This window comes from Pseudochaenichthys georgianus, chromosome 9, assembly GCF_902827115.2.
Source record: "Pseudochaenichthys georgianus chromosome 9, fPseGeo1.2, whole genome shotgun sequence".
NCBI classification, from domain to species: Eukaryota; Metazoa; Chordata; class Actinopteri; order Perciformes; family Channichthyidae; genus Pseudochaenichthys; species Pseudochaenichthys georgianus.
The window spans coordinates 2913486-2941308 of NC_047511.1; the positions used below are offsets into that span (position 1 = coordinate 2913486).

The following is a 27823-nucleotide window of genomic DNA, read 5'->3' on the forward strand; positions in this document are numbered from 1 at the left end:
GAACATCAAAGTGGCCAAACCAGGATGATTGTATACAGATTACAGGAGCATCCTACTGACACCACATTGGATATAAATGTCAAAGAGTTCACCCAGGTCAGTATGGACCCTCATTTGAATATCACAGTGATACAATGTAAGCATACTCTTCAGTATCATAGAGAAACGTAACATGATCCAACACATCCTCATTCAACCGTTTCACACCCACTCCACACAAATATTTTTAAGCATGAAAAATGTGATACGGAGTCCACTTTATGCCGGCATGCATTCTCAGGGAATAGATTTATTAGGGATGACTGCAGTTACACTTTTATAACCCGGAGCACTGGGCGATGTCGGCGTTCTCCCTGTAGGCGAAGCAGCCGGGGAAGATGCCGATGTTTCCTGCACTGTGTCCCTCCAGCCACACCTCATTCACTAAGAGAGGTGAGAGCGACACATGAAGACTCGCACTGGAACACACAGGAAGCAGTTCCATGACATGCACATGCAGTTTGAGGTGTACCCTGCAGGGCCTCACCTTCACCCAAGATGTCGATTGTGTCTCCTTCGCTAAACTCCAGGTCCTCTGGTCCCTGAGCAGTGTAGTCGTACAGCGCCACCATCTGGTGGAGGATAGGGCGGTTGGCCAAGGGGTCTTCTTTCTGAAGAAGCACAATAAGGGGTTAATCCTGTATATTACATTATTACTAAGAGAAATCAGTCACGACATTGAATTTGGGCATGACACTTGCAAACACATTTTAAAGGATCCAATGCTAACATTGTTAGATAATTAAGTCAACCAATATATTGCAAACTACAAAATGATTCTATACCTCTATACCTTGGCATTCCAAATAATAAAAACAGGTATAGTTTCCATTGGTTACAGTATTGCTATATCATAGTATTCATTAGATCAGATCCTCACCTGACACCACAGGGTAACTCTGCCAGCCTCAGCCACATCTTGCACAGTACAGCCTGGGCCCCCCTCGCCCCCCAGAGGGATTAGCATCTGGGAGCCATGCTGCTTATATCTGATGACACAGTGTTATGGGTTATGGCCGAGGAATAGATGATATGTTGAGGGCATCAAAGGGGAAACATTGGTTTACAGATGATAGGAAAGAGTTGGAGCCATTAACAGCCTCTTGATATATGATGGATCAGACAGATATATTTGAGTTAAAGGTGGGGTAGGTAAGTTTGAGAAACCGGCTCGAGATCGCTAGAATTTGAAAATACACAACCGGAGAAAATCTGCCACTTCCTTATAGAGCCCCTCCTCCAACACACACATGACCAATGAGGGCACGAGATAAGTTTGTGCCTCGATGGAAGGCTGACAGGCAGGTAGGCCATCCAGTTGCACTTTTTACAGTATTACGGCTTCTCCAGATGAAATTTTTTTATGGATTTTTTGTCAAAGCACTTAAGATATTCATTGCCATCGGGGTGTTAAGAGCATTCCATGGAATATAACAAAAAGTGTATCCCGAGCCGGTTTCTGAAACTTACCTACCCCACCTTTAAAGCATTATTTATTAAATATGGTTTTTAGAACTTATTAATATTTTTATTTTTTTAAACAACTTTATTTTTCTGTTTTTCACAAATACATTATGTCCAACATTTATGATAAAAAGTTGCAAACCCCCTCAAATACCACCCCCCTCCCCCTCCAGGTGGTATTGCCCAATGAATAGACAAACATACGACAGAAAGATAAATCAAGAAATGAATGGTCTTAGAAATCAAATGTAAAAAATATATAAAATTAAAAGTAACATAAGGAATAGACCAAAATAAATAAATACAACAAAATAATGATGACAATAGACAGTATTCGAGTAAATATTCAGATCTAAAACATCACATAAATAACCCAAACAAAACATTTTAGTTTATGCTATTCTTATTGCCAGCCTTCTAAACCTCTAGTGTGAAACTCCAAGCCCACAATCAAGGACCCCAGAGTGCCCAGGTCAAAAGTCAAAGAAAAATTGCAAAGTGAATCAGGTGAGGGATAGGCCTCTAACATGGGTAATAAATAGCGACCAAGTTTTGTCGTATTTGTAAACTAAACCGCGCACTGCATATCTCAATTTGTTCAAGTCTGACCCCAGCATCACTTCCCTGATCCAATGAATATAGGAAGGGGGATTCTTTCCTTTCCAATTTAGCAGTATGAGACGGCGGGCAATGCCGGGCATGCAACGACGCATAGGCAACCGCATTTTTGTGGACGGAGGAAAACCCTAGTCCTGTGTCAACAGTTCCACAAATAGCTGTTTGAGGGTTAGGAAACAGTATCCTGTCAGATATTGCAGAGAGTGACCAAAACACAGAAGCCCAGAAACGGCATAATGACGGACATGACCAGAACATATGGCCCAGGGAAACAGGAGAATAATGACACCTGGGACAGGTTGGAGCAACACTGGGAAAAATCTTAGCTAGTCTGTCGTTGGAGTAATGTAGCCGGTGTACTACCTTAAAAATTGGATTAATCATGTCTGATGCAGAAAGAAGAGGTGTGTATACGTGAAACAATGTTTCCCAGGCTTCCTCTGAAATAGAATCACCAATATCTCCTTCCCATGCATCTTTAGTTTTGTCCCATGTGGGAGGGCAGTTATTCAGAATCAATGTATATATTTTGGACACAGCCCCTTTATTAAATGGATTCACATTAAGAACTGAGTGAGCTAGGTCTTTAGAGGATGGATATCCTGGAAAATGTTTAGACGCAAAAAACCGAGCCTGGAGGTATCTAAAAAAGCGAGATTTTGGTATGTTGTGATCCCTACACAAGTGCGTAAAGGATGCAAAACTGTCGTCACTAAAAAGATCTTGAAAATAGAACAAGCCACTTCTATGCCAAACAGCAAATGCCATGGCCAAACGGCATGGTGATTAGACATTATTGGCGAAAAACTGCATATGCTTTTCAGATTCAAATGTTTCCTAAATTGGCCCCAGATCTTAATTGAGTTTTGGACCACTGAGTTTGAGTTAAACTCGCTTACTTTAATATTCAATGGAAGGGGGGCAGTTAAAAATGAAATTGGGGGACTTCCGATTTACACATGGTGATAAGCAGCTAAAAAGAGGAGCTCCCGGCCGAATAAGTTAAAAAAGGAAGAAAACCCCTGTAAATGCAATTCGAAGTTTTAAGAATAGGTCATGAGCAAATCACTAAGTAAGTAAGGAACGGAGAAAAAGACGAAAGTCGAAAAAAGATGCAGGTCCAGACGGAACACTGACAGCCGCTAACGGCTGACGCAACTAAAGCTAGCAACAACGAGCAACCTAGCTGGGTGTCGGCACTGCAGACTAGCTTAGATGCCATGCAGGCTAAACTTGAGAATGCCCAGCACAACATGGATGCTAAACTGGATCAAATTGGCAGCCAAATGGAAGAAAATCTAAGAGTACGTGAAGAAATGGGACAACTGAGAGAATATATGGACAAACACGGAGAAGATATGAAGCAAGGGCTTGATAGCTTCAGAGAGGAAACAAATAGAAACTTCGAGATTGCTGAGGCGGAGATGCAGGCCCAAAAGAAGGATATGGAGATCCTAGAAGAGCATACGGCTGGGGTCGAGGAGTGGAGTACCGACGTCCAGGACATTCTTACGGCCTCTCTTGAACAACAAACCAAGCTCCAAGATAAGTTGTCCGACATAGAAGGGAGGTCGAGAAGAAATAATACGAATTTGGGGGTTGAAGGAGGGAATAGAGGGAGACTCGGTCTCCGAGTAAGTCGACAGGTTAATTCACAAGGAGCTGGGAATGTCAGAGGATATTAAGTTGGAGATTCAAAGGGTGCACAGGGCACCAGACAAACCCCCAAGAGCCATTATTGTCAACTTCTTGAGGTTCGAGGTCAAGGAGAACATCATCAAGACGGCCTGGTGAACGGTGATGGAAGTGGAGGGACGGAGAGTGACATTCGACCGCGATTACTCTGTGGAGGTGGCGGCTAAATGTCGGAAATATGCGGGGCTCAAGAGAATTCTCAAAGACAAGGGGATTCGGTTTCAATCTCCAATGGACACACTGAGGGTTTACTGGAACGAAGGAACTATGGTGTATAAGAGTGCTCAAGACGCGGCGAGGGCGATGCGCTAGAGAAGCTGGCAGGTGCCTACCCGGGAGAAGAGAGACCTACGCTGCTGCAGAGACTGGAGGCAGCGCGCAAGTGGACCAGACTTCGGAGACGAGAGCAGGGAGACAACAATGAGATGCGAGTGAGGGAGGACCGGCACTATATTGGGAGTGTTGAGTAGTCTATAAGGGAACAAGATACGGCATTGAAAACAATGAAAAGACAGAAGGATGAGAGGTGACACTGACGGGCCAGGGTGATTAGAAAAAGACAGAGCACAGACACAGATTTAACCAAATTACTTATAAACGCTATAGCCTTTTATTTTGTGCCCCGAAAAATCCTTTTGAAACACTGCAGTGAGTGAGTAAGAAAGGTTGTTGTTCTATCTCACACAGGGGTGGAGCCCCGATGGATAAACGCCCTGTCGCCCTACAACATCGACCCACCACACTGCCCCTGACCGGCCTTTGGTTAACAGCCACTGCACCCCAACTTCCTATCATCCGGTTGTGACCGTGTCCCTCCTCCATTCATGCAGTTAGAGTAGGGGACAACCCAGGGGACTTTACTTCCTCTTGACACCGTTGGTTATTTACACCAAAACAATCTAAATAGGCTATACTTGTTATTGTGCTTCTGTGTCTTTTCATCTGCTCCGTAAACTCCCTCAACGTCAACGGGGCTGCTCGCTCTCTTTTCTTGATCGCCCTCTCACGGAGAACACTTCACTGTCCCGCTTCATTGTAGGATTTCTGCCATGTCTCTACTTTAGTTTGACCATCTCTGTTATTAAGTTATGGAATACTAAATAAATAATTAGATACCTTACCATTACTGCGCTCATAAAGAATGAAAAGAATAAGAATAATGCGTATTAAACTGGTTTAATTAATTAATGAGTTTATTTAAGAAAATTACTTAGAAGCCCTATTTTATCAGTATGTCTGCACAGAAGTTACATTAAAACAGAATTGTCCCCGTTTTTTCTTTAATAGTTAGTAACATTAGAGATTTTAATGAGATATGGAGCGCAAAACAAAAGATTTCCCTGGATTTCATTTTTTCGGGGGCGGGGGGCAATAGAGCAATAGCCCCTCCAAATGTCTGTGCACGTCCCTGGTTCCATATGTTAACTATAAAACAGTTATTGGACCTAGTGCAGCCGGGCGATTGGTTCACAACCATCGACCTGAGGGACGCTTACTTTCATGTCAAAATAAAACAGGCTCACATGGAGAGGATACTACATAAGTTTGCGCACTCATTATATACACTACACATTTTTCTTGGATTTGTTAACACTATAGTCCCTAATATATTTGTAGAAAGTCAGGTAATTGAATTAAATTGAGAAAAATGTTCATTCCGGAGGAACCCCTGTTTTGTGTCCCCCCCACTTCTCAAACCAAAGTTACACTCTTGCGGAAGGCCTACAGTTTTACATTATTAGACACATCTTAGAGAAAATTACATTATTTGTCACTTTATTTTTAGTCATTATGGCTCACCAATTAGCGCATTATTTTTGTCACCTTATTTCTGTCAATTGCCTGATCAAAATAATGATATTTGGATTTTGGATATATTTGTTTTTTCTGGAAAGTCAACCGGAGTTTATTGTTTCATAAATCATATTTTTTCGAGTGGAACAAAACAACATCTCTGTGCATGCTGTGAGGAAATGTGGCTTCAGAACGTTTAAAACCCAGGATAAGGCACTTCAACAAGCATCAAAGCAGGATTCCTGTTCTTTCTTGGCATCAGCTCCTTTCTTGTGTTATCAATTCTTAGATGTAATGTGTTTTATTGTGTGCTGGATCAATCCTACTGCTGTCTCTTTTATGGACTCCTCTCATGTCTGTGGAGCTGCAGCATCAGTGCCCTTTGTTAGTTTTTCTTAGCAGGAACACATATAGGACCCACAGGGTGTAGTGGACAAAGACAAGCATATTTTTAGAAATGAAGCATCACTTGTTGAAATTCAAGGAGACAGAAGTGGGTTGGTAGGCCTGTGGTTACCTGAGGCGCAGCTGAGACGCCGGCTGGTCCAGTTTCTGTGCGATGCAATTCTTTATTTCATCGTTAGTTATTTCCAGAGGGACAGATAGAGCCACTGTGTAGGTGAAGTGGACCTTCACCAGCACAGAACACGACTCCGCTCCCTGAGCCTCATCAGCATGCTGGGAAGAAGGAGCAGGAATACATTAAAAAAAAAAATCACGTAAATATAGCTTTTATTTTAAAATAGTCATCTGGTCCGATCAGTGTGAATACTGTTTATATGGGTATTATGCAATAACATTATTAATACGAATAGAAATTGTAGTTTTTTAAGTTACTTTTCATATTTTTAAAAGCCCAAATATTTATTTATTCCTTATCGAATTTCCCTGCCTGAAAATAAACTATGAATAAGAAACATATTTGTCACTGACCGCACATGATTTAGAGGACTTTCATTTCAGAGCCTCAAGTTTGGCCTTTTTGCATTTGCCATCTATGTTTTTTGGAACCAAAGTGACCATAGCCGAATCAGGCCCCATATGGAAGAAGATAATAATAAACAGTGTACCATATTGGTTCAAGAGTAGAGGGGAATTTGGGCACCTTCAAAAAAGGAGTAGCTCTACTATCTCATTGTACCTGTATAATGACAATAAAGGATTATATTATATTCATACTGACTTAATCCCTGCTACTTTTAACCTTACTACGCAGTTTCTTCACAAGCCCCATAATCCTTCTATATTTAGATCTGTATAAAAGGTTAGGATTGTGTCTCATAAACTGAATGGGAAAAGAACATAACTTTGATGTGATCCGTCTCACAGCTCTGAATGTAGTGTTTCACAGGGGAATATTACCTGGTCTCTGGCTGGGCTGTCCGTGTACTGGGGGGGGTCTGAGGCTAAGGGCGGTGCGTGGGTGGCAGTGGAGTAGGATGGAGGTGGAGTGTCTGAGGAAAAGCTCACTGCAGGAAAACACAGTACAGGTACAGTCTGAATACATTACAGTTGAATTAGCATTAGGCTGTTGTGATCACATCACAAGGTGGTCTCTATTTTATTACACATACTCCCATGTGAATACAAATACCATGTGTTTTCTACAACAATCCTTTAAAAATATCGCTGTCACAATCAGAACACCTTCTGAATTTGCAAACTCAAACAACATCCACAGTTTTACAACTGAATACAGTGGCCTGAACATCTGGATTGTGATGGCCACAGCCACACCGGGTAAACCACCTACTAGTGATGGCAGTTTGACACTGAAGCTTCGAACGGAGCTTCAACCCTGGACTTCCTATATCATAGAAGCAGTGCTTCGAAGCTTGCTTCAAATCACGTGACATGTGACGTCCGACGCAGCAGCTGCTTCATTTCCTGAATGAATCACTTGACTGGTTCGCGGTCCATTCACGCGATTCAATGCACTGCCTCGTCTCGATTCTGACAGGTGACGGGTTGAAACAGTTTCGAATTTGGGCGGGGGCGGGGACTCGGTGTCAACCCGACATATGAGTTACGACCGGAGCTCACGGTGTGAGTCCTGCCGGGGATTAGAGCATGCAAACGCAGCTCACTCCCCAGGTGTCGTGCACTCATTGTGTCAGTCTCCCTCTGGCCCACAGGCAGTGGAGAGCGGACGCTCTCGCTGCTGCGGCCGAGGATGATTGGCTAGTCCAGGAGTCTTACTCTGTGGACCAAGCCCTTGATTTATGGGATCCGAGTGGCGGGCAGCAGTCAGGCGACTCCTTCCCCTCCATTCACGGATCACCATGTGGTTCCCCCGCCCTGTCTCCCTCTCCTCCGGCGAGAGGGTGTCAGCCCGGCAGCCGAGCCTAGGTTTGGCTGCTGGGCTGACGACGGGTCAACGGGTCCATCTATCCGCCATCACGGCTCTGCCGTCGACAGGCGGTATTCTCCAGGAACTCCCGGAGATCATCGGAAAGGCAGCCGCCTAATGAGATCTCCCGGTTCAGGAGAGCTCTCCTCCGGATGACATAAAAAAAGCTGCATAAGCGGCTGCCTCACAGCCTGTCGGTTGTGAGGCAGCAGAGCTCACGGCTCAAACCGGCTGTCTTTAAAACCTGTCGGTTAATTAGACAGCCCGGGTTTGTTTTCCTATGTCACAGATGTGCCTCCTACACACACCTCCGCTCATTCCTCAAGCAGGTTTGAGCGTGAACCTCAATGTCCGGTTTACGAGTTTTCTCCTAAACGGCGACATGATGAGCCGCTGTTATTAGACAGCAGGGCTTGATGGTTAAACCTGATGCTCCTAACCTGTCGGTTAGCGGCAGCGGGGCTCGCGGCACAAGCCAGCTGTATTTAACCAGTCGGTTATTTAACAGCAGAGCTTGACGGTTAAACCTGATGCTCCTAACCTGTCGGTTAGCAGGCAGCACGTTTTTTTTCCTCTGTCCCAGGTGTGCCTGCTACACACGGTCGTAATGAGCCCAGGGCTGTTATTACGCACTGTGTGAATAGCACTGCTACACCTCCGCTCATTCCCTCAGCAGGTTTGAGCGTGAACGCGCCTCAATGTCCAGTTTACGAGCCTTCTCCGAAACAGAGACAGGATGAGAGCTGGTGTGAGATGCAGCGTGTGGAGGCCCCCTCGCAGCCTTTTCGGTCCGGGCCCCTCTTGGGTTGCTTCACGGGCAACGGCGGCGAGGGCTCTGACATGGCTCGTCACCATGACAACCACAGTACATCCAAAACATGTCGTGCGCTCTCAGAGTATTACTCAGAGTGGCGGCGCGTGTGTTCGATGGACAGATGGATGATAATAAGCAGCAAGGCCCACCGGGTAAGCCGGCTGCCCCTGACCTGTCGGTTATAGGCAGCATGGCCCGCTGCATACATCGGCTGTCTTTAAAACCTATTGGTCTTTAAGCAGCTCGGACGGCTCTCCTCCGGCGCGTCACACCCCGCGGGGCGGTGACGGCCCTCTCCGTGATGCAGCTGTTAGGCAGGATATCAGCTGGTCACGTGGTGTTCCCCCTGGGGCTCCTTCACAGCGAGGAGACTCCAGAGGTGGTTTATTTGCCTGTGTATCGACGCATGGTGTACATTCCTCCTTCCGTGGGTTGGGATTGAACCCACTGGAAACATCTCTACGTCAGTAGGGGCGCCACTGAGCAGAGTGACGTCACACACCGCAGTGTTCACAGACGCATCTCTCGCAGGCTGAGGAACGTGCATGTCACAGGCAGTGGGGGGGCAGTGGCCGGGTCACATGTCTCTCCATATAAACGTGCTGGATTACTCTCCGTATGGAGAGTAATCCAGCACTTCGTCCCGTTGCTGTACAATCAACATGTGTTGATTCAAACAGACAACAAAGCAGTGGCGGCCTACATATATATCGCCAGGGAGGTGTTCGATCAGCTGCTGAACACACATCCTACACAGCGCTCCGTGGGGTGTGCAGGGAGAAGCCTGGACCCCGTGGCCCCCCTGCCTCGTGCTGTCGTTCCTCCAGCTGTTGCTGGACAGGAATTGGCTTATAGCACGGTAAAAACATGCTGCTGCCATTTCATCTTGCGATGTAGATTGGGGTCAGCACGGTGTTTAGTCACCCTCTGACAAAACGGTTTCTACGGGGAGCACAGAGACTCAGACCGGTGTCACGCGCTTTGACGCCTCAATGGGTTTTGGCTTAGTGTTACGCGCACTGAGTAAAGTTCCATTTGAACCTTTAGATCAGGTTCCCCTGAAGTTCTTGTCAGCCAAAGTAGCTCTGCTCCTGGCTCTCACATCAGCTAAAGGGTGAGTGATGCGTCTGCTCTCTCTGTGGCTCCGTCATGTCTCCAGATCCAAGGAGATGGCAGCTCAGCTGTTTTGCGCCCTGACCCGGCTTTTATGCCAAAGATGATCACAAGCTCTTTTAGATCGAGAGGGATCACTTTGGATGGGTTCTTCCCTCCTCCTCACACATCAGAGGAGGAAGCCACATTTCATCTCCTCCGTCCCGTGCGCGCGCTGTCATGCTATATTGCACGCACGGCTGCTTTACGCAGCTCGTCTGTTTGTGCATTACAGAGAGCGCTCATTAGGGCAGCCTCTGTCGGCACAGCGCCTGTCACACGGGCTGGGTGAGGCTGTGTCACAGGCGTATGTCTCCTCTGGGTTGGATCCCCCGGAGAACATCAAAGCGCACGGCACCAGAGGAATTTCCTCCTCCACGGCGTTGCACGGAGGAATGACAGTGGAAGACATTTGCACTGCTGCATCTTGGTCTTCCCCCTGTTCGTTTATTCGTTTGTATTTGAAGGATGTCTCCCACTCCTCTCTGACACACTCAGTACTGAGTGTCCTGTCAGAGTGAGTAATGTCGGGGACTCAGCTGCGTGCCCTCTCTCCTGCCTGTCGGCACTTCGAGAGCTGCCCTTTCCCCCCTCTTTGATCGTTTTAACAAGTGGGACTTTGGTCTCTACTTTTTATAAACGTCAGGTAGCCTATTTAGCCTACCTTCTTTCCCTGATGGAGAATATTCATTTTTTTAAATACTATATTCCCTGGGAATGTGATGCTCCATTACGCACGGCAAAATGGACATGGGTTATTAATTGAGTAGGTGTGTTTCTGTGCTTCTGGTAACGGACGGAACCAGTGGGGCGTGGACTACATCCTGCTTCGCCCTTAACCCAATAGCGATAGCCTTAGAGGGCAAAGCCTACATGATATAGAACTGGGGTTACGTAATGTAACCCAGCTTCTATGAGTATAGGCGCAGCCCTCTAAGGTTCGGGCCCCACTGGCTCCGCGAATAGCTGAAGAAAAGCTGTTTGTGTGGGAGCAGTTGGACGGGCCTCCTTCCTATTTACACGGAAGTGAGGCCAGAGGTGGGGCCCACGTCATAGGTGGGCGTGGATTAAGTCTGTCAGTGCTGCACACGTGCAGTGGGATTACCCAATAGCGATAGCCTTAGAGGGCTGCGCCTATACTCATAGAAGCTGGGTTACAGTACGTAACCCCAGGGCTCAGTACTCTCTTTTTTAGAACCTTTTTTTTAAGGGAAAAAACGTAGGGACCCTATTACAACATGTAAAGACAACCAACGAGAGAGCAGATTCAGGTAGAGTCCTGAGGCTGTGCGTTAGAATGCTGCTCTGACCCTTGAATTAACTGTAATAACGGAGAAGCATATGTTAAAGCAGAGCAGGAATGATGTGGCAGGCGCCCTTCCCTTTGAGGCAGGAGCATTTGAGATAAAATGGAGTGTTGTTGGTTTTACCTCGAGGACGAGCTACAGGGCTGTGCCGGGCCTGTGGGCGGGTGGGGGGCTTCAGTCCCGGTGGGAGAGGGATCCCACTGGGAACTCTCTGTGGAAGAAGTCAGTGATATAGAATGTATTATCTAATGGTGGAACAGCAGGACACTTGTATGTTGTGTTGAAACACACAGTGATCTACTAACTGTTCTAGCTGAAGAGCAAACTGTAGTCCTTTACTTTTAAATGTATTTATCTAAAATAACATTTTGCTGCCTGGTCTCACAGGTGAAGAAGAGAATACTCTGTTCAGCATGAGTCTAACTCCTGCAATTTGGGAAGTGCTGCCAGTAACGGTCTACACTAATATGAGCTTAAAGGTCTCCTCTTATACTATTGTTAGGCATATATTATAGGTCTCAGTTATAAAAGTGTGTCTGAAGGTTGGGTGGGCGGGAAGTTGCCAGAAGTTCAACGTAAAGCCAACCCACATGTTAGTACTGTCTAGCAAATCTGGATCAATCAATCAATTAATCAAAAAGTACATTTTACATAATAAGTAACCGTTAAAACATTTTGGCCAGAGGATCATAACATTCATTAATATATTAGTACAATACATTACATTCTCCTTTTTGCCTTTTGACGTCTTGACATTGGCCAGATCGAGCAGGGACATTGGAAGAAGTCCTCTCTGAAAACAAAGGGCCAAACAAATCTGAGAATACATGACATATGATATGAGGCTGAAATACAGAAGACAACAAAGCACAGGAGTATGCAGGGTTTTCACCAGCCCAAACCATAGCCCATATTACACCAGCTGGCTTTCCCTCAATGTCTTCCTATCCTCGTCAGATCAGACCTCAAGGGGCTTGTAACTTTCAGATGTACTAATGCCTTCATACATTGAATAGAACCAAATTATTTAAATTGAAAAATGGTGGTAAATCAAACATTTCTTTGGATGTTGATTTAGATTTCTGACCCAGTATTAAAAAACAAGTTAACCGTTCTCCACACCTTTTATTGAACATCACAGCCTAAAATCATGATTTATTTGTAAAATGCTTCAGTTATCATCACACACATCATTACCAACTGCCACCACCTCTGCAGTATAAGCTATACGATTTATTCTCTATTCTTACCTGTCCATCATATATGACAGTTGCCATCCCATCCCTGTCTTCCTCGCCAAATAAAAACACCATGGCCCCCCCCGGCACCGTCAGCTGATGAGGCCCTCGGGCCATGTAAGGAACTCGCATGCGCATGTATCGAGAATCCCTGGGAAATGAAAAAGAAAATCTGTCATACTTACCATCAACAAACATTTGTACAGTATTGGTTGTTTAAAAGCTCAGGTTACTACTTGGATGTCACAAGATTAGAGATGGGTATCGAGAACCGGTACTAAGTCAGTACCGGTACCTGATTGACGGTGTTGGTATACCGTTAAGCCGCTCGACAAACGGGGCTGCTATCGGTATATGAATTACGCTACTTCCTTAGTTTAAACAATTCTGGTTGGTTGGGAACCCTCATCCCGTGGGACGTATCCGGCTTGAGTACCACTGATTGGCCACTGTGAATGCCACTCGTCATCTCTCCTAACAGCGCTCTGATTATTGTGAGACTCCCGGGGGCAGACCATAGGGGCAGACGCAACATCTTGCTAGAAACAGCTTCTCAAGGCTTCTTAACATTTAACAACCTATTAATGATGCATACCCACTTAACGGGAAGAACTCAGCTAACAGACGGTATTAACCATTTCACCTACACGGAACAGAAGTCCAACACCAAGAGTCTAAATCAACACTTAGCAAAACGGGCTAACGGCTACTTTAGCACATATCTGGCAAAAGCGATATTTTCTCGATTAATCCAATGTCTCTGTGTAACTTTAAAATGATTACTGATAATCCATCATTACAATTAATAAATAATAAACGCATTATAATGGTTAGCCGACCGAAGCTTCCGGTTTAGGAGGTGCACACGCAGCGTCTCGTTTTAACTGAATAATGGTCATGTTTACATGGATTTATGAACTGCCCCTAATTACCGCCCCCTTTTCAGAGACACTGTCAAACACACTCATACCTGCTTGGTATGAAATTGAAAAAGTTACCTTAAATAAAAATAAATTACAATAAAATAACTTTAGTTTAATCTTCACGTCTTGTAATCATGTCTATAATTTTGAGAACCAAATTATTGAAAAGTATCGATAAGAGTATCGAAAAATATCGGTATCGATAAGTAGTATCGGTATCGCTAAAATCCTAACCATACCCATCCCTACACAAGATAATACTCACTGAGCTCCATCCACCTTGGGCTCATAGAAACCAGGCTTCTGTGGTGAAGACAGAGTGACAGTTGGCAAAGGGAGTGATTGACATCATCTTCATTCATACTGACACTGGACTGATTCTTACCTGCAGCCTCAGAGGTTCAAAGCCTCCAAAGTCATCATTGGGAATCATGGATGAAATCACCTGAAAGCAGAGCATCTCTCAGTGCAAGTGGCGGGAGCAGGTTGGAAGCTCATGAAAGCATATTACTACGATAGACTGTGATTACTATACCCCCATAATACAACATTCACCAACTGTACCTTTGCTTTGCCCAGGAAGTCTCTTTGCTGCAGCTGCTCCACATCCTGTTTCCTGGGACGAAACACCACGTTGTCAGGCACCAGCAGAGGAGCCAGGACCTCCTCCCTCTGTTATCAAAGCCAGAGCAACGCGTTCAAATGACAATGTTTCATTTACCCCAGTGGCTTCTCAAATAGAATATCAAGAAAGTCCCTAAAAGGAGCAGCACATTTGTATTTCCAGGATTGGAGTCGTCTATGAACACTGCCATTGTTTTTCGAAACAGGTACAACATGGTATTAGAATAACCATAGTGGTACCCTCTGCCATGAAGATATACATAACCTTGCAAAGACAATCAAACCACCCCTTTACTTCCTATCAAGGCATTCATGTTGTTTTGTTATAATGCATCCCTTGGCTGTCCCTGCTGCCACGCACCAGCCAACCCAAATGGAGCACAGCCTCAGGTCCACTGTGTTCCAGGAAGTTTCCAAATGTGTCTTTCTACCCTTGCTAGGATGTCAACTAAGGGCAATGGCAGAAACAAATGTAAACACTGTGGCAATGTGTCCCTGAAGTCCCTCTCTAAAGTTGTGACACTCACCAGGACGCTGTCCAAAGCCGCCTCTATGTTTCCCCCCCGAACTTCTCCTCTCTCCTGGGAGGCTGACAGCAGAACCTCCCTGGCCTGCTCCCATTGGCCCATCCGACAGTACACAGCTGCTGCATTATACAACACCTAGGGGACACGTCACAATTATACATTCTGGGACCAGCCGGTAGCATTTCCTTTTGACAAGGGATGATGGGCTGGATGTAGAGAAAAGGCAGTTTGACATGACCGTTTGCAGACAGGCAGGATAGGGTATTCATCCACCTCTGGTATTCATACCACTTTGCCTCTGGAGTGGATTGTGAGACGGTATTATTCCTTTCAAAGAGGTGAATGTACAGACTGTACACACAGTTAATGTTGTGAGTTATCACTCTCTGCACTATCTTTTTGTCCCTGTGTTCATTTAAAAGTTAATCGTGTTTGTGGTTAATTTACAGCCCCAAAGATGATGACATCACAGGACTTACAAGTCAGCCTCAAACACTGGCAACTCCACTTGGACGACCAGCTGCTCACGACTTGAGCCTTTTCACTTAAAAACACCCGATACATTTGTAAAGCTGTGCCTCTCAATCAGAGGCACTACGTGGGGTAGCAAGTGGGAAGGGCCCTTGGCTCCGCACTGTAAGGCCCTGTTCGGATTAGGCTAGTTTGAGACAGTCACAAACAGAGTTATGTAACTCTTCTGTCTTACAAACAGCCTACTTCTACCTCATGATAAAAATAAATTAAAAATGATCAGCAACACTGATGGTGCAAATGAGATTTACAATGTACAATTTTGAGATACTTGTACTTACTTTTGTATTTCATGTAATGCTACTCCACTACCCTTCAGAGGTAAATGGTGTACTTCTACTCCACTACATGTATTTAACACCTTTAGTTACTTCACAGATCTGGATGAATGATGTGAAATCTAACCAAGTGTTGAATCAGACTTTAGTTCCACCTGGAGTAAATCCACCAGCTACCCTGCAGTCTACAAAGTACTTCAGACTAGCTTGCACCTTCACCAGCTACCCTGCAGTCTACAAAGTACTTCAGACTAGCTGCACCTTCACCAGCTTTGAGAACACTTTCATGATCAATCATTATAAAACATATCATATATATTATTCTGAAATGGACCAATCTGCACAACGACTACTTTTACTGTCGCTACTTTCACTATATTTTGATGATCATACTTTTGTACTTTTACTTGAGTAACATTTTGAATGCAGGACTTTTACTGTAACAGAGTATTCCTACACTCTGGTACTTCTACTTAAGTACAAGATCTGAGTACTTCTCCCACCTCTGATCAGGGTAGGATGACACTGACTGTGTTGAGATTCCACAAACCAATGGGCACATTGCTCTAAACACGTGATGTGTTACTGGCAGCTGCACTGTCTGTGAAGCTCGAGCATGTCTTATCTGCACCGTGAGAAATATGTGCTGCTGTGTAACCTCCATCAATGAGGCTGTGTCAGCATCCAGGTGATGACGCAGCACACCGTGTTCATTCCTCAGTGGTGATAGACATAGGATTGGATTTCCTTTATATTCTATTGTAATGCGTCAGAAGAAGCATACCGAGTCTCATGCTTCCCTGTATTAGTGCAGGTGTACGAGTGTGAGGCTGAATGTCAGACCTGCCAGCTGTACAGTTTGAATCTCAGTCCCAGCTGTTTGTAGTCGATGACCGTGTTTCCTCTCATGTGCTTCTGTGCCCAGATGCAGTCAGACAGAGCCTCCTCCAACCTGAGCAGACCGCAAACACACCAACAGGCAGGGAATAAGAGTTCATTTTCTAAATGTGGCATCAACAAAAGCTTTACATGGTGGTATACAGGGGTGTTGTGGGTCAGACTTTGTCTTTGTCACACACAGCAATATGTTCTCCACTGGTTGCCTGGCAACCTCACAATGATGAAAAGTCTCCAGGAAGTGACTGCCAAGAAATAGTTGAGCTCATCGCCCAGAACAACATGCGTGACATACATGTTGATAATGAGCTTTGAAGTGCTGCTAGGTAGAGGTTGTCGCCTGTGGACGCATCCTCTGTTTCAGTCACAATGCTGAGCTCAGATAATAACCAGCTGCATCTACAGTGACGATAAGAGCACCTCTTTCCAAATTCACACGTTTCCCTCTTTTGGTATACATGGTCAGTATTTGGGACAGATTGCTCTGATACTCAAACATGAAATCAACCTACCTGTCAATCTGCATCATCACTGCTGCTCTCTGGAAGAAGCCGACAGCGAGACGTTCATCTTTGGCGATAGTGAGGTCCAAAGCCTGGAAACACAGACAGGTGGATGTTGGACACAAAAAGATGGAACTATTATGTATCAAATCAAATCAAAATGTATTGTAGCCCCAAATCACAAGACATGCCTTAAGGGGCCGTACAAAGCAAACAAAAGCAAAGACAAAAAACTAAATACAAACGTCATAGCATACAAATTATAAAAACATTATACATCAACATAAGTATTGCCGGGTGATAAAAGCATGGGACTGAAGTGATGGTAATGTTGAACAACAAGGTGACAGATGTGAATAGATGGGTTTGAGTTGGCTTTTGAAGGAATCAACGGAAATAGCTTTGCGGATCTGAAATGGCAGACGATTCCAAAGGAGAGGTGCTCGGAGGAAAAAGGCTCTGCCACCTACGGGTGATTTTTGAATTCTGGGGATGGAAAGGAGACTTGCATTATGTGATTGTGGGAGCCTGGTAGATAATGGCGGGATAATTAATGATGATAGATATGGAGGTGCTAGTCCATGTAAGATTTTAAAGGTTAATCGTACAATCTTGAAGCCAGATCTTATGTGAACCGGGAGCCAATGGAATGAGAACAGGGCTGATGTGATCTCATTTCCTGGTTCATATTCTGGCAGCTGTGTTTTGCACCAGTTGTAGTTTGGCGGTTGTTGATTTTGGTAGCCCAGAGAAAAGTGAATTGCATTCCAACCGAGACTATAACATGCTTCCTTTTACAGTGTAAGTATTCAGCAGTGATATCCCACGGATGTGAGGTCGAAGACAGCGGATAGAGCTTCATCATCAAGAGACACAGCGAACCATAAACATGGCATCAGACGACATACTAGAAAACTTCCATCCATCCATCTTCTCCCGCTTATCCGTGGTCGGGTCGCGGGGGTAGCAGTTCCAGCAGAGAGCCCCAAACTTTCTTTTCCCTGGCGACATCAACCAGCTCTGACTGGGGGATCCCAAGGCGCTCCCAGGCCAGCGAAGAGATATAATCCTCCACCTGGTCCTAGGTCTACCCCTTGGTCTCTTCCCAGCTGGACGTGCCTGGAACACCTCCCTAGGGAGGCGCCCAGGTGGCATCCTAACTAGGTGCCCGAACCACCTCAACTGGCTTCTTTCGACGCGAAGGAGGAGCGGCTCAACTCCGAGTCCCTCCCTGATGACCGAACTTCTCACCTTATCTCTAAGGGAGGACACCAGCCACCCGGCGGAGGAAACCCATCTCGGCCGCTTGTATCCGCGATCTCGTTCTTTCGGTCATGACCCATCCTTCATGACCATAGGTGAGGGTAGGAACGAAAATGGCCCGGTAGACAGAGAGCTTTGCCTTCCAGGCTCAGCTCCCTTTTCGTCACAACGGTGCGGTTAAAGCGACTGCAGTACCGCTCCCGCTGCTTCCGATTCTCCGGCCCATCTCACGCTCCATTGATCCCTCACTCGAGAACAAGACCCCGAGATACTTGAACTCCTTCACTTGGGGTAAGGACTCATTCCCTACTTGGAGTGGACAGTCCATCGGTTTCCTGCTGAGAACCATGGCCTCAGATTTGGAGGTGCTGATCCTCATCCCAGCCGCTTCACACTCGGTTGCGAACCGATCCAGTGAGTGCTGAAGGTCGCAGACCGATGAAGCCATCAGAACCACATCATCTGCAAAAAGCAGTGGTGCAATCCTTAGTCCACCGAACTGCAGACCCCCCCCCCACGACTACGCCTCGAAATCCGATCCATGTATATTACAAACAGGATTGGTGACAAAGCGCAGCCCTGGCGGAGGCCAACCCTCACCGGAAATGGGTCCGACTTACTGCCGAGGACCCGGACACAGCTCTCGCTTTGGGAGTACAGAGATTGGATGGCCCTGAGTAGAGACCCCCTCACCCCATACTCCCGCAGCACCTCCCACAGTAACTCCCTGGGAACCCGGTCATACGCCTTCTCCAAGTCTACAAAACACATGTAGACCGGATAAGCGTACTCCCAGGCCCCCTCCAGGATCCTTGCGAGAGTAAAAAGCTGATCCGTCGTTCCACGACCAGGACGGAATCCGCATTGTTCCTCCTCAATCTGAGGTTCGACAATCGGCCTGACCCTCCTTTCGAGTACCTTGGAGTAAACTTTCCCGGGGAGGCTGAGTAGTGTGATGCCTCTGTAATTGGCACACACCCTCTGATCCCCCTTTTTGAAAAGGGGGACCACCACCCCGGTCTGCCACTCCTTCGGTACCGTTTCCGACTTCCACGCAACGTTGATGAGACGTGTCAACCATGACAGTCCCTCAACACCGAGAGCCTTCAGCATTTCCGGGCGGATCTCATCCACCCCGGGGCTTTGCCACTGTGGAATACTAGAAACTTAATGGGTTTAATGGAAATTACTGTATAATCAGAGGTGGGAGAAGTACTCAGATCTTGTACTTGAGTAAAAGTAGAAGTACTCTGGTACTTCTACTTTTACTCAAGTACAAGATCTGAGTACTTCTACTTTTACTCAAGTACAAGATCTGAGTGTAGGAATACTCTGTTATAAGTAAAAGTTGTGCATTCAAAATGTTCCTCAAGTGAAAGTAGAAAAGTATTCTCATCTAAATATAGTGAAAGACAGTAAAAGTAGTCGTTGTGCAGATTGGTCCATTTCAGAATAATATATATGATATGTTTTATCATGATTGATCATGAAAGTGTTCTCAAAGCTGGTGAAGGTGCAGCTAGTCTGAAGTACTTTGTAGACTGCAGGGTAGCTGGTGGATTTACTCCAGGTGGAACTAGAGTCTGATTCAACACTTGATTAGATTTCACATCATTAAAAAGAGTAAAAGTACACCATTAAGCTCTGACTTGTAGTGGGGTAGAAGTACAAAGTGTCAAAAAATGGAAATACTTACTTAAATTGAAATAGTAATAGTTAAGTAGAAGTAGATCAAAAATATATACTTAAAGGGGACCTATCATGCAAAATGTGGTTTGGAACAGGATGGCGTTTTATCACAGCAGAATTTATCTCCGGTAGAATTCTGATCAGGCATTAGTTCCGCCTCCTCTTTTTTTTTTTTCAAGCTAAGGACCCAAAATCTGCACTTCTCTAACAGGGCTGCAAAAGAGGGGTATGAGCAGTATGAGGCATGGCTGCAATGGGTGATGTGTTTGGTATGTTCTGTATAGGTATGGCCCTACAATATATTTTTCCAATATAGCATAATTGGTCCACTTTAAGGAGGGACTTCCGCCGGACAGCTGAGCAGCATGGACAGTGAGCTCTCTTATGCCAACTGAATAAACTCCCCCTAACTTGAAAATTAAAACATATAAACATCCTGGACAGTTGATAATGAGCGGAGGGTCAACAAAAGCATGGAATAAGAAAAGCGTGAACCGTCAAGGTAAAGAAAAAACTAACATTAATAAAGAAAAGGACAGGCTAACGGCAGAAGCTAGCACAGCAATGGCTAAACCACAAGCTAATCTGGACAACATTAGCAAGCAAATCGAAGCCATGCAAAGCGAGCTGAAAACCGACTTGACCATCTTTAAGGAGGACATCGCCACTCAAATAGAAAACGAGCTGACAGAATTCAAAGAAGACATTAACCAGAAACTGGTAAAAATACACACAGAAGTTGGACAGCAAAATGATACAATAGATGCCGTTAAGAATCGCACGGAGGAGTTTGAGCTCTGGAGGCAAAAAGCGATATGCAGGAAATAATAAAAGAACACAAGTTTATGACTGAAAAGCTGGATGATTTGGAATCGAGATCCAGACGGAACAATTTGAGAATATACGGCATACCAGAAGATGCAGAGCTGAAAAGTGACACGTGGCGATTTTTGTGGATAAATGGCTGCGGGACGAGCCGCCAATAGAGACAGATCTCCAGATTCAACGAGCCCACAGAGCCCTGGCACCAAAACCAAAATCGGGACAACCTCCGAGGTCGATCATCCTGAACGTTCTGCAGTTCCATGTAAAAGAGATGGCCTTGAAGAGGGCTTGGGAAAGGAAAACTGTCAAACTCGGAGACAATAGGATATATTTCGACCACGACTACACCGCGAGGATACTGCTCCAACGCAAGCCATACGCACAAAATCAAAGAGGTGAGAAACCAAATCAACAACTTACTACAACAGGATATGGAGATAAAAGCAAGATATCTTAAACTAAATGATTATGAATTAGGCTACAAAGTTGTTGGCGAGACGATTACGAAAGCAACAGGCAGCAATCAGTCAACAAATCAACCTAAGTATGAACCCAAAGAAATTGAAAATATTTATAGAGATTATTACAAAGATCTTTACATGTAAACGTCAACAACAAATCATATGTGTACAAAGTCATCCCTAGACTCACTGGATCTGCCCTCTATAGGTAAAGTTCAAAATGAAAGTATAACAGCAAAGATAACTATAGATGAAATCCATAAGGCAATCGGAAAACTGAAAACACAAAGCTCCAGGTCGTGATGGATTCCCATCCGAGTGGTACCAAGAACTAGAAAAAGAACCGTCTGCACTGCTACTAGGTGCCTTTCATTGGGTCATGTCAAAGGAGGATGCTCTCCCCTCATGGAAAGAAGCAATTATTACAGTTATCCCCAAACCACTAAAAGATATAGCTGCTGGAGAGAAGGCTATCACCAACATCTGGCTAAAGGCGGGAACACCAAGCTACAGACAATGGGTTCATATTATTGGTGATATCCTAATAATGGAGAAAATCCCATACAAGTTGAAAGTAAGGGAAGACACTTTTCTTAAGGGCTGGGAAAGATGGGTAAGGTACATATCAACAAAGGAGTAAAACAAAAAGCAATATTTGATAACTATGTAGATCGTCTCCGTACAGGCACTGTTCGCTCTGAAATGTAATATTTGTTTGTGTGTAATTGTACCTTGTGAATAAATCAATAAAATAAAGTGTATACTGAAGTACAGTACTTGAGTAGATGTACACCACTGTGTATAATAAAATAGTGACAGACAGTTGGAACCCCTTTGAAGTGTAGTGTGAACATGCAGACCTTCAGGGCCAGGTGCAGCTGCCCCAGCATCAGGTGGGCTGAGGCCGTGTTGAACAGCGTGCAGGAGGTGGGCTCGCTGATCTGCTGCAGCTGGGACAGGGCCCCCTCCCAGTCCTGAGAGTCGGCCCTCTGCACCGCCCCGTCCCACAGCCTCAGCAGCTCCGTGTACAGCATCTGGAGGAGGTCACAGGGTACACACACAGGTTACATGTTACACACACACACAGGTCACAGGGTACACACACAGGACACACACCCAGGACACACACACATTGCTGTGTGCTCTGGGGCCTCATTTATAAACTTGACGGGAAAACGTGCGGTCCTCCACGCAAACTCTAACCCATGCGTACGCACTAAGCACAACAACGGGAGAGACGAGAAACTGCGACACCAGAAGGAAGAATGGAGAGAAATATGTAGAAATAATACCATAAACAAAATGTTACCTCTCATTTATCATATATGAAGAATTCATTTTCAAACATTGATTAAAGCCAATCTTAAAATGATTAACAAACACCTGTTTGAGACTCCTCAGTGCACACAAACACATAACCTGGAGAAATAAATAAATACGGATATGTTATTTAAAACCACCTCGAATATGTTGTGCTCATGTTATGAAATGTTTTCTCATAAATGATGCTGTCAGCAGAAGGACAGAATTACGTCTAAACTGACGCCGTTTTGCATTTCTATAGGTTGTGATACGAGCATGGTTTTATATACTCTCATGTTTAATGTTTATGTTTATTAAGGATTAGCTTTTGCTCTTGACAAAAGCTACTCTTCCTGGGGTCCGACACTTAGAACAATACAACAATAATACAGCAACATTCAAGACATACGTCCTGACATCATCAACATCATTAACAACATCAACAACATCATCAACATCAACAATGTCATCCACTTTCAATATCAATGTCAGCCAAGGATGCGTGCACAAGACACCCACCAGTATGCTGGTGCAAGTATGCTATCAAATTAATGAGGGCTCCCAGCTCACAGGGTACGTGGTCATCAGTAGACGGCCCGTAAGAGGCTCTGGACTCTGTGTCAGTGAGGTAGTTCCTTTATAGCTCTATAAGACACAGAAGAGCTCAGAAGATGGGTCCTGGGTTTAGGTGCCAGTAGATGGCCTGATGTAGCTTGGTCCTGGGTTTAGGTGCCAGTAGATGGCCTGATGTAGCTTGGTCCTGGGTGTAGGTGCCAGTAGATGGCCTGATGTAGCTTGGTCCTGGGTTTAGGTGCCAGTAGATGGCCTGATGTAGCTTGGTCCTGGGTGTAGGTGCCAGTAGATGGCCTGATGTAGCTTGGTCCTGGGTTTAGGTGCCAGTAGATGGCCTGATGTAGCTTGGTCCTGGGTTTAGGTGCCAGTAGATGGCCTGATGTAGCTTGGTCCTGGGTTTAGGTGCCAGTAGATGGCCTGATGTAGCTTGGTCCTGGGTGTAGGTGCCAGTAGATGGCCTGATGTAGCTTGGTCCTGGGTTTAGGTGCCAGTAGATGGCCTGATGTAGCTTGGTCCTGGGTGTAGGTGCCAGTAGATGGCCTGATGTAGCTTGGTCCTGGGTTTAGGTGCCCGTAGATGGCCTGATGTAGCTTGGTCCTGGGTTTAGGTGCCCGTAGATGGCCTGATGTAGCTTGGTCCTGGGTTTAGGTGCCAGTAGATGGCCTGATGTAGCTTGGTCCTGGGTTTAGGTGCCCGTAGATGGCCTGATGTAGCTTGGTCCTGGGTTTAGGTGCCCGTAGATGGCCTGATGTAGCTTGGTCCTGGGTTTAGGTGCCCGTAGATGGCCTGATGTAGCTTGGTCCTGGGTTTAGGTGCCCGTAGATGGCCTGATGTAGCTTGGTCCTGGGTTTAGGTGCCAGTAGATGGCCTGATGTAGCTTGGTCCTGGGTTTAGGTGCCCGTAGATGGCCTGATGTAGCTTGGTCCTGGGTTTAGGTGCCCGTAGATGGCCTGATGTAGCTTGGTCCTGGGTTTAGGTGCCCGTAGATGGCCTGATGTAGCTTGGTCCTGGGTTTAGGTGCCAGTAGATGGCCTGATGTAGCTTGGTCCTGGGTTTAGGTGCCAGTAGATGGCCTGATGTAGCTTGGTCCTGGGTGTAGGTGCCAGTAGATGGCCTGATGTAGCTTGGTCCTGGGTTTAGGTGCCAGTAGATGGCCTGATGTAGCTTGGTCCTGGGTGTAGGTGCCAGTAGATGGCCTGATGTAGCTTGGTCCTGGGTTTAGGTGCCAGTAGATGGCCTGATGTAGCTTGGTCCTGGGTTTAGGTGCCAGTAGATGGCCTGATGTAGCTTGGTCCTGGGTTTAGGTGCCCGTAGATGGCCTGATGTAGCTTGTCTAGTCTTATGGTCGTGCTCGTCTCTTGTGTAAACTATTTGATCATAAAAATACAGTGGTCTTTTGCTAAATTGGACATTCTTTAGAAAAGTGATAACACCAGATTGCAGACGTTTCTCAACCCGAAGCCGCGATAGGCTTCTATGCATAACTCCAATATGAGTGTGCTTCGATCAGTGGAGAGCTAGTCTGGCAGCCTTGTTTTGAGCCATTTGTAATTTCTGTAAATGTGTTTTTGCTGCTGATGACCATGTGACCGGACAGTTCTCAAGATGTGACAAAACCAGAGACTGAATGACTTGTTTCAAAGTGGTTGGTGTTACATACTTTGTACATTTTCTCGCCACAGCGATGCTCCTTCCCATTTTAGTTACGATACTGTCAATTTGCTTTGTCCACCGTAAACCAGAATCCAGAACAATAAAGCTTAGTCTCGTTGACCTGTTCCACTGGCTGACCAGCCGGCGTCCGGCTTAATGAGGATCGCTGCTTCACATCTGTCTGGATCCGAACACCATTGCTTTTGCAATGTTGAGTACCAGTTTGTTATTGTTGACCCAGTCTGCTATGGCTCTAATCTCTATTTTAAGTAGATAGTTTAACTCACTGCATGTTGATGCTGCACATTGTGGAATCATCAGCATACATTATTACACTGGACTTATTTAATACGTAAGGAAGGTCATTTGTGAATATAGAATACAACAAAGGCCCAAGCGAACTCCCCTGTGGGACCGCACACTGCAACACCTAACTCTCAGAAAAGCTCCCATTGAAAAATACTTGCTGCCTTCTCCTAGTCAGGTAGCTCTCCGTCCAGCACCTAGCAACAGAACCAAAGCCAGAGCAACAGAACCAAAGCCAGAGCAACAGAACCAAAGCCATAACAGAACCAAAGCCATAGCAACAGAACCAAAGCCATAGCAACAGAACCAAAGCCAGAGCAACAGAACCAAAGCCAGAGCAACAGAACCAAAGCCATAGCAACAGAACCGAAGCCAGAGCAACAGAACCAAAGCCAAAGCAACAGAACCCAAGCCAGAGCAACAGAACCAAAGCCAGAGCAACAGAACCAAAGCCAGAGCAACAGAACCAAAGCCATGGCAACAGAACCAAAGCCAGAGCAACAGAACCAAAGCCATAGCAACAGAACCAAAGCCAACAGAACCAAAGCCAGAGCAACAGAACCAAAGCCAGAGCAACAGAACCAAAGCCAGAGCAACAGAACCAAAGCCAAAGCAACAGAACCAAAGCCATAGCAACATAACCAAAGCCATAGTATTTGAGTTTGTTCAGCAGCAGACTGTGATCGATCACATCGAAAGCTGCGCTAAAGTCTAACATCACAGCTCCTAAAGCCTCCTGTCATCCATGCTCTTGAACCAGTCGTCGGTCATTTGTGCTGTACTGATTAGCTTTTCTTAATGCTTAATGTCTTTCATTTTTTTTTTTTTTTTGTAAAGCACTTTGAATTGCCTTGCGTTGAAAAGTGCTCTATAAATAAACTTGCCTTGCCTTGCCTTGCCTTACTTGTAGAGTGACCATCTCTATGGGCGTGTTGGTACTTCGTTGTCAGATTGTTACTTGGAAAGTAGTATTGCATTTGGGTGTTCTATTTGTTCTATTAATTGACTTAACCCTGGGAGGAGACTTGTCGGTGGACTATTGGAACCAGCAGAGGATTTTCTTTTATCCTTGGGTATGGGGTGACCTTGGCTTCCTTCCAGATCTCGAGTCACACAAATATGACTCGATGGCTTGGAAATGTATTTGCCCGTCATTTTGAGCAGTGTACCATCCAAGTCATCCCAGGAGATATATCACCGCACAGATGGAAAAGCATGTTTTCAACATATTCTTCTGTAACATTGTGGAATTCAAACATGCACTGCTTTCCCCTCATGATACGATCTTTAAGGATGTGATGTGACACTGTGTCCTCGACTGCACCATGGCATTCCTCAGCTTGTCCACTTTATTTGTAAAATAATCATTAAAATGATTTGCAATATCTGCTGGCTTGGTAATGAACTTACCCTCGGTTTCTACAAAGGAAGGATGCATGTTTGAGTTCCTCCCCATTATGTCATTCAATATTTTCCATCATTTCTTTCCATCATTCGTAGAATCACTGATTTCCTGCATGTAGTATTCCCTCTTTCTACATTTAGTCAATTTGGTTACCGCATTTCTCAGTTTACAGTAATGTTGTTCGTCACATAGAGAGCCTGTTCTGTCTGCAGTGTGTTTAGCATCATCTCGTTGGACCTTTAAACTTCTCATCTCGTCATTCAACCAAGGTGCACACTTTGACCGGGCAGACCAGTTTCTCATAGGAACACGCTGATCGCAATCCCCATGAAAGACTTCATAAATACTCCCAGTGCTTCTCCTGGGTTGTCCTCATGGCAAACATCAAACCACATTCTTGACCTCCTCTACACATTGTTCCTGATTAAACCCCTCATAAGACCTTCTATCGTTTATCTTGGAGCCAGCCTTAGGTATTTTGGTCTTGCGTACTATAGGAATTATGATCATGATTTTTATTTATTTTGGTGACGATCCGACCTCCATGCTGCTACTCTGGTTCAAACTGCATCCACCTAACGATGTGATTTGTCTCCACCTCCCCAAAAGAACCACAATCTGACACGGTGTGAGATGTGTTTTTGTAGATGTTCTGCCGTCATTTCCTGCGATCTTCTTCATGCAGTCAGTCAAAAAATGAATATTAATACGGGGCGCGTTTCTTTGACTAAATAGGCAAATATGGGCGTTAAAGACCGCAAAAGCTGCGCCGCATTTCGAGTTGATTGTGATTTATAAAAGGGAAACCGGCGGAGGACGTGCGTGAGCAGTGTTTTACAAATCGGAATATTTGTGTGCGTATTTATTTGCTGTGTCCTACGTAAGCCACCTTCCCACGTGAAGCATACGCAAAGTGTTATAAATGAGGCCCCTGAACTGTGGAAGATAACACGGGTTCCACGTCTGTGTTTTTAGTTGTAGTGAGTGAAATGTTGGACTTAAGTGACATATATGCTAAATACAAGACTTTTCAGTTCCACTTAAATACATATATGTATCCCTTTAGTATGTACATTGATTCTCTTGAATTTAAATTCAGATTAGATAAATGTAATACAGAGATTTACTAATATTAACACAAACAAATAAATAAATAACAGGATAGGAAAGAGAGAAACCTGAACAGCAGTGATGTCATCAGTTACATTCTGTATATTTAACTGGAGTACTTCCTTGTCCCTGACCCTGCACCTGTTTTCACCTCAGTTACTATCAGCTCCATAGTTTATCTGAGAAAGGTCAAAGACCCTCCATTCACACGGCTTACCTCTGTCCTGATTGAATGTCTTGTGAGAGTGCAGTCAGTGTCCAGCTGTGCCTCGTAGACTTCACACTCCAACAGGAAGTGCGTGTGAGTGAAGCAGGCCTCCTGAGCAGTCTCCACCCTGTTGCTACAAGGAAGTACTCAATCCACATTCCCCAGGTGTGACCCAGGTCTGGAATTCACCTGTCACTGTGGCAGTACTCAGCTCTGCCACCATGAGGCCCAGCCTGGGAATACACCCTTTAACCCTTTAACCCTTTTAGAGGAA

At 45.2% G+C, this 27823-nt stretch overlaps 1 protein-coding gene across 1 annotated transcript; it reads right to left on the minus strand.

The window, feature by feature from the left end:
* Positions 1-241: 241 nt before the first annotated feature.
* Positions 242-27788, minus strand: noxa1 (NADPH oxidase activator 1). Its single transcript, XM_034091594.2, has 16 exons — positions 27559-27788; positions 21853-22026; positions 16764-16846; positions 16198-16306; positions 14546-14680; positions 13959-14066; positions 13780-13839; positions 13660-13697; positions 12484-12622; positions 11958-12026; positions 11357-11444; positions 6973-7079; positions 6128-6288; positions 920-1028; positions 527-650; positions 242-423 (listed from the first exon to the last, which is right to left on the minus strand). Exons 2-16 carry the CDS (start codon positions 22024-22026, stop codon positions 317-319), a joined length of 1611 nt encoding a protein of 536 aa, XP_033947485.1. The 5' UTR covers positions 27559-27788; the 3' UTR covers positions 242-316.
* Positions 27789-27823: the final 35 nt, after the last annotated feature.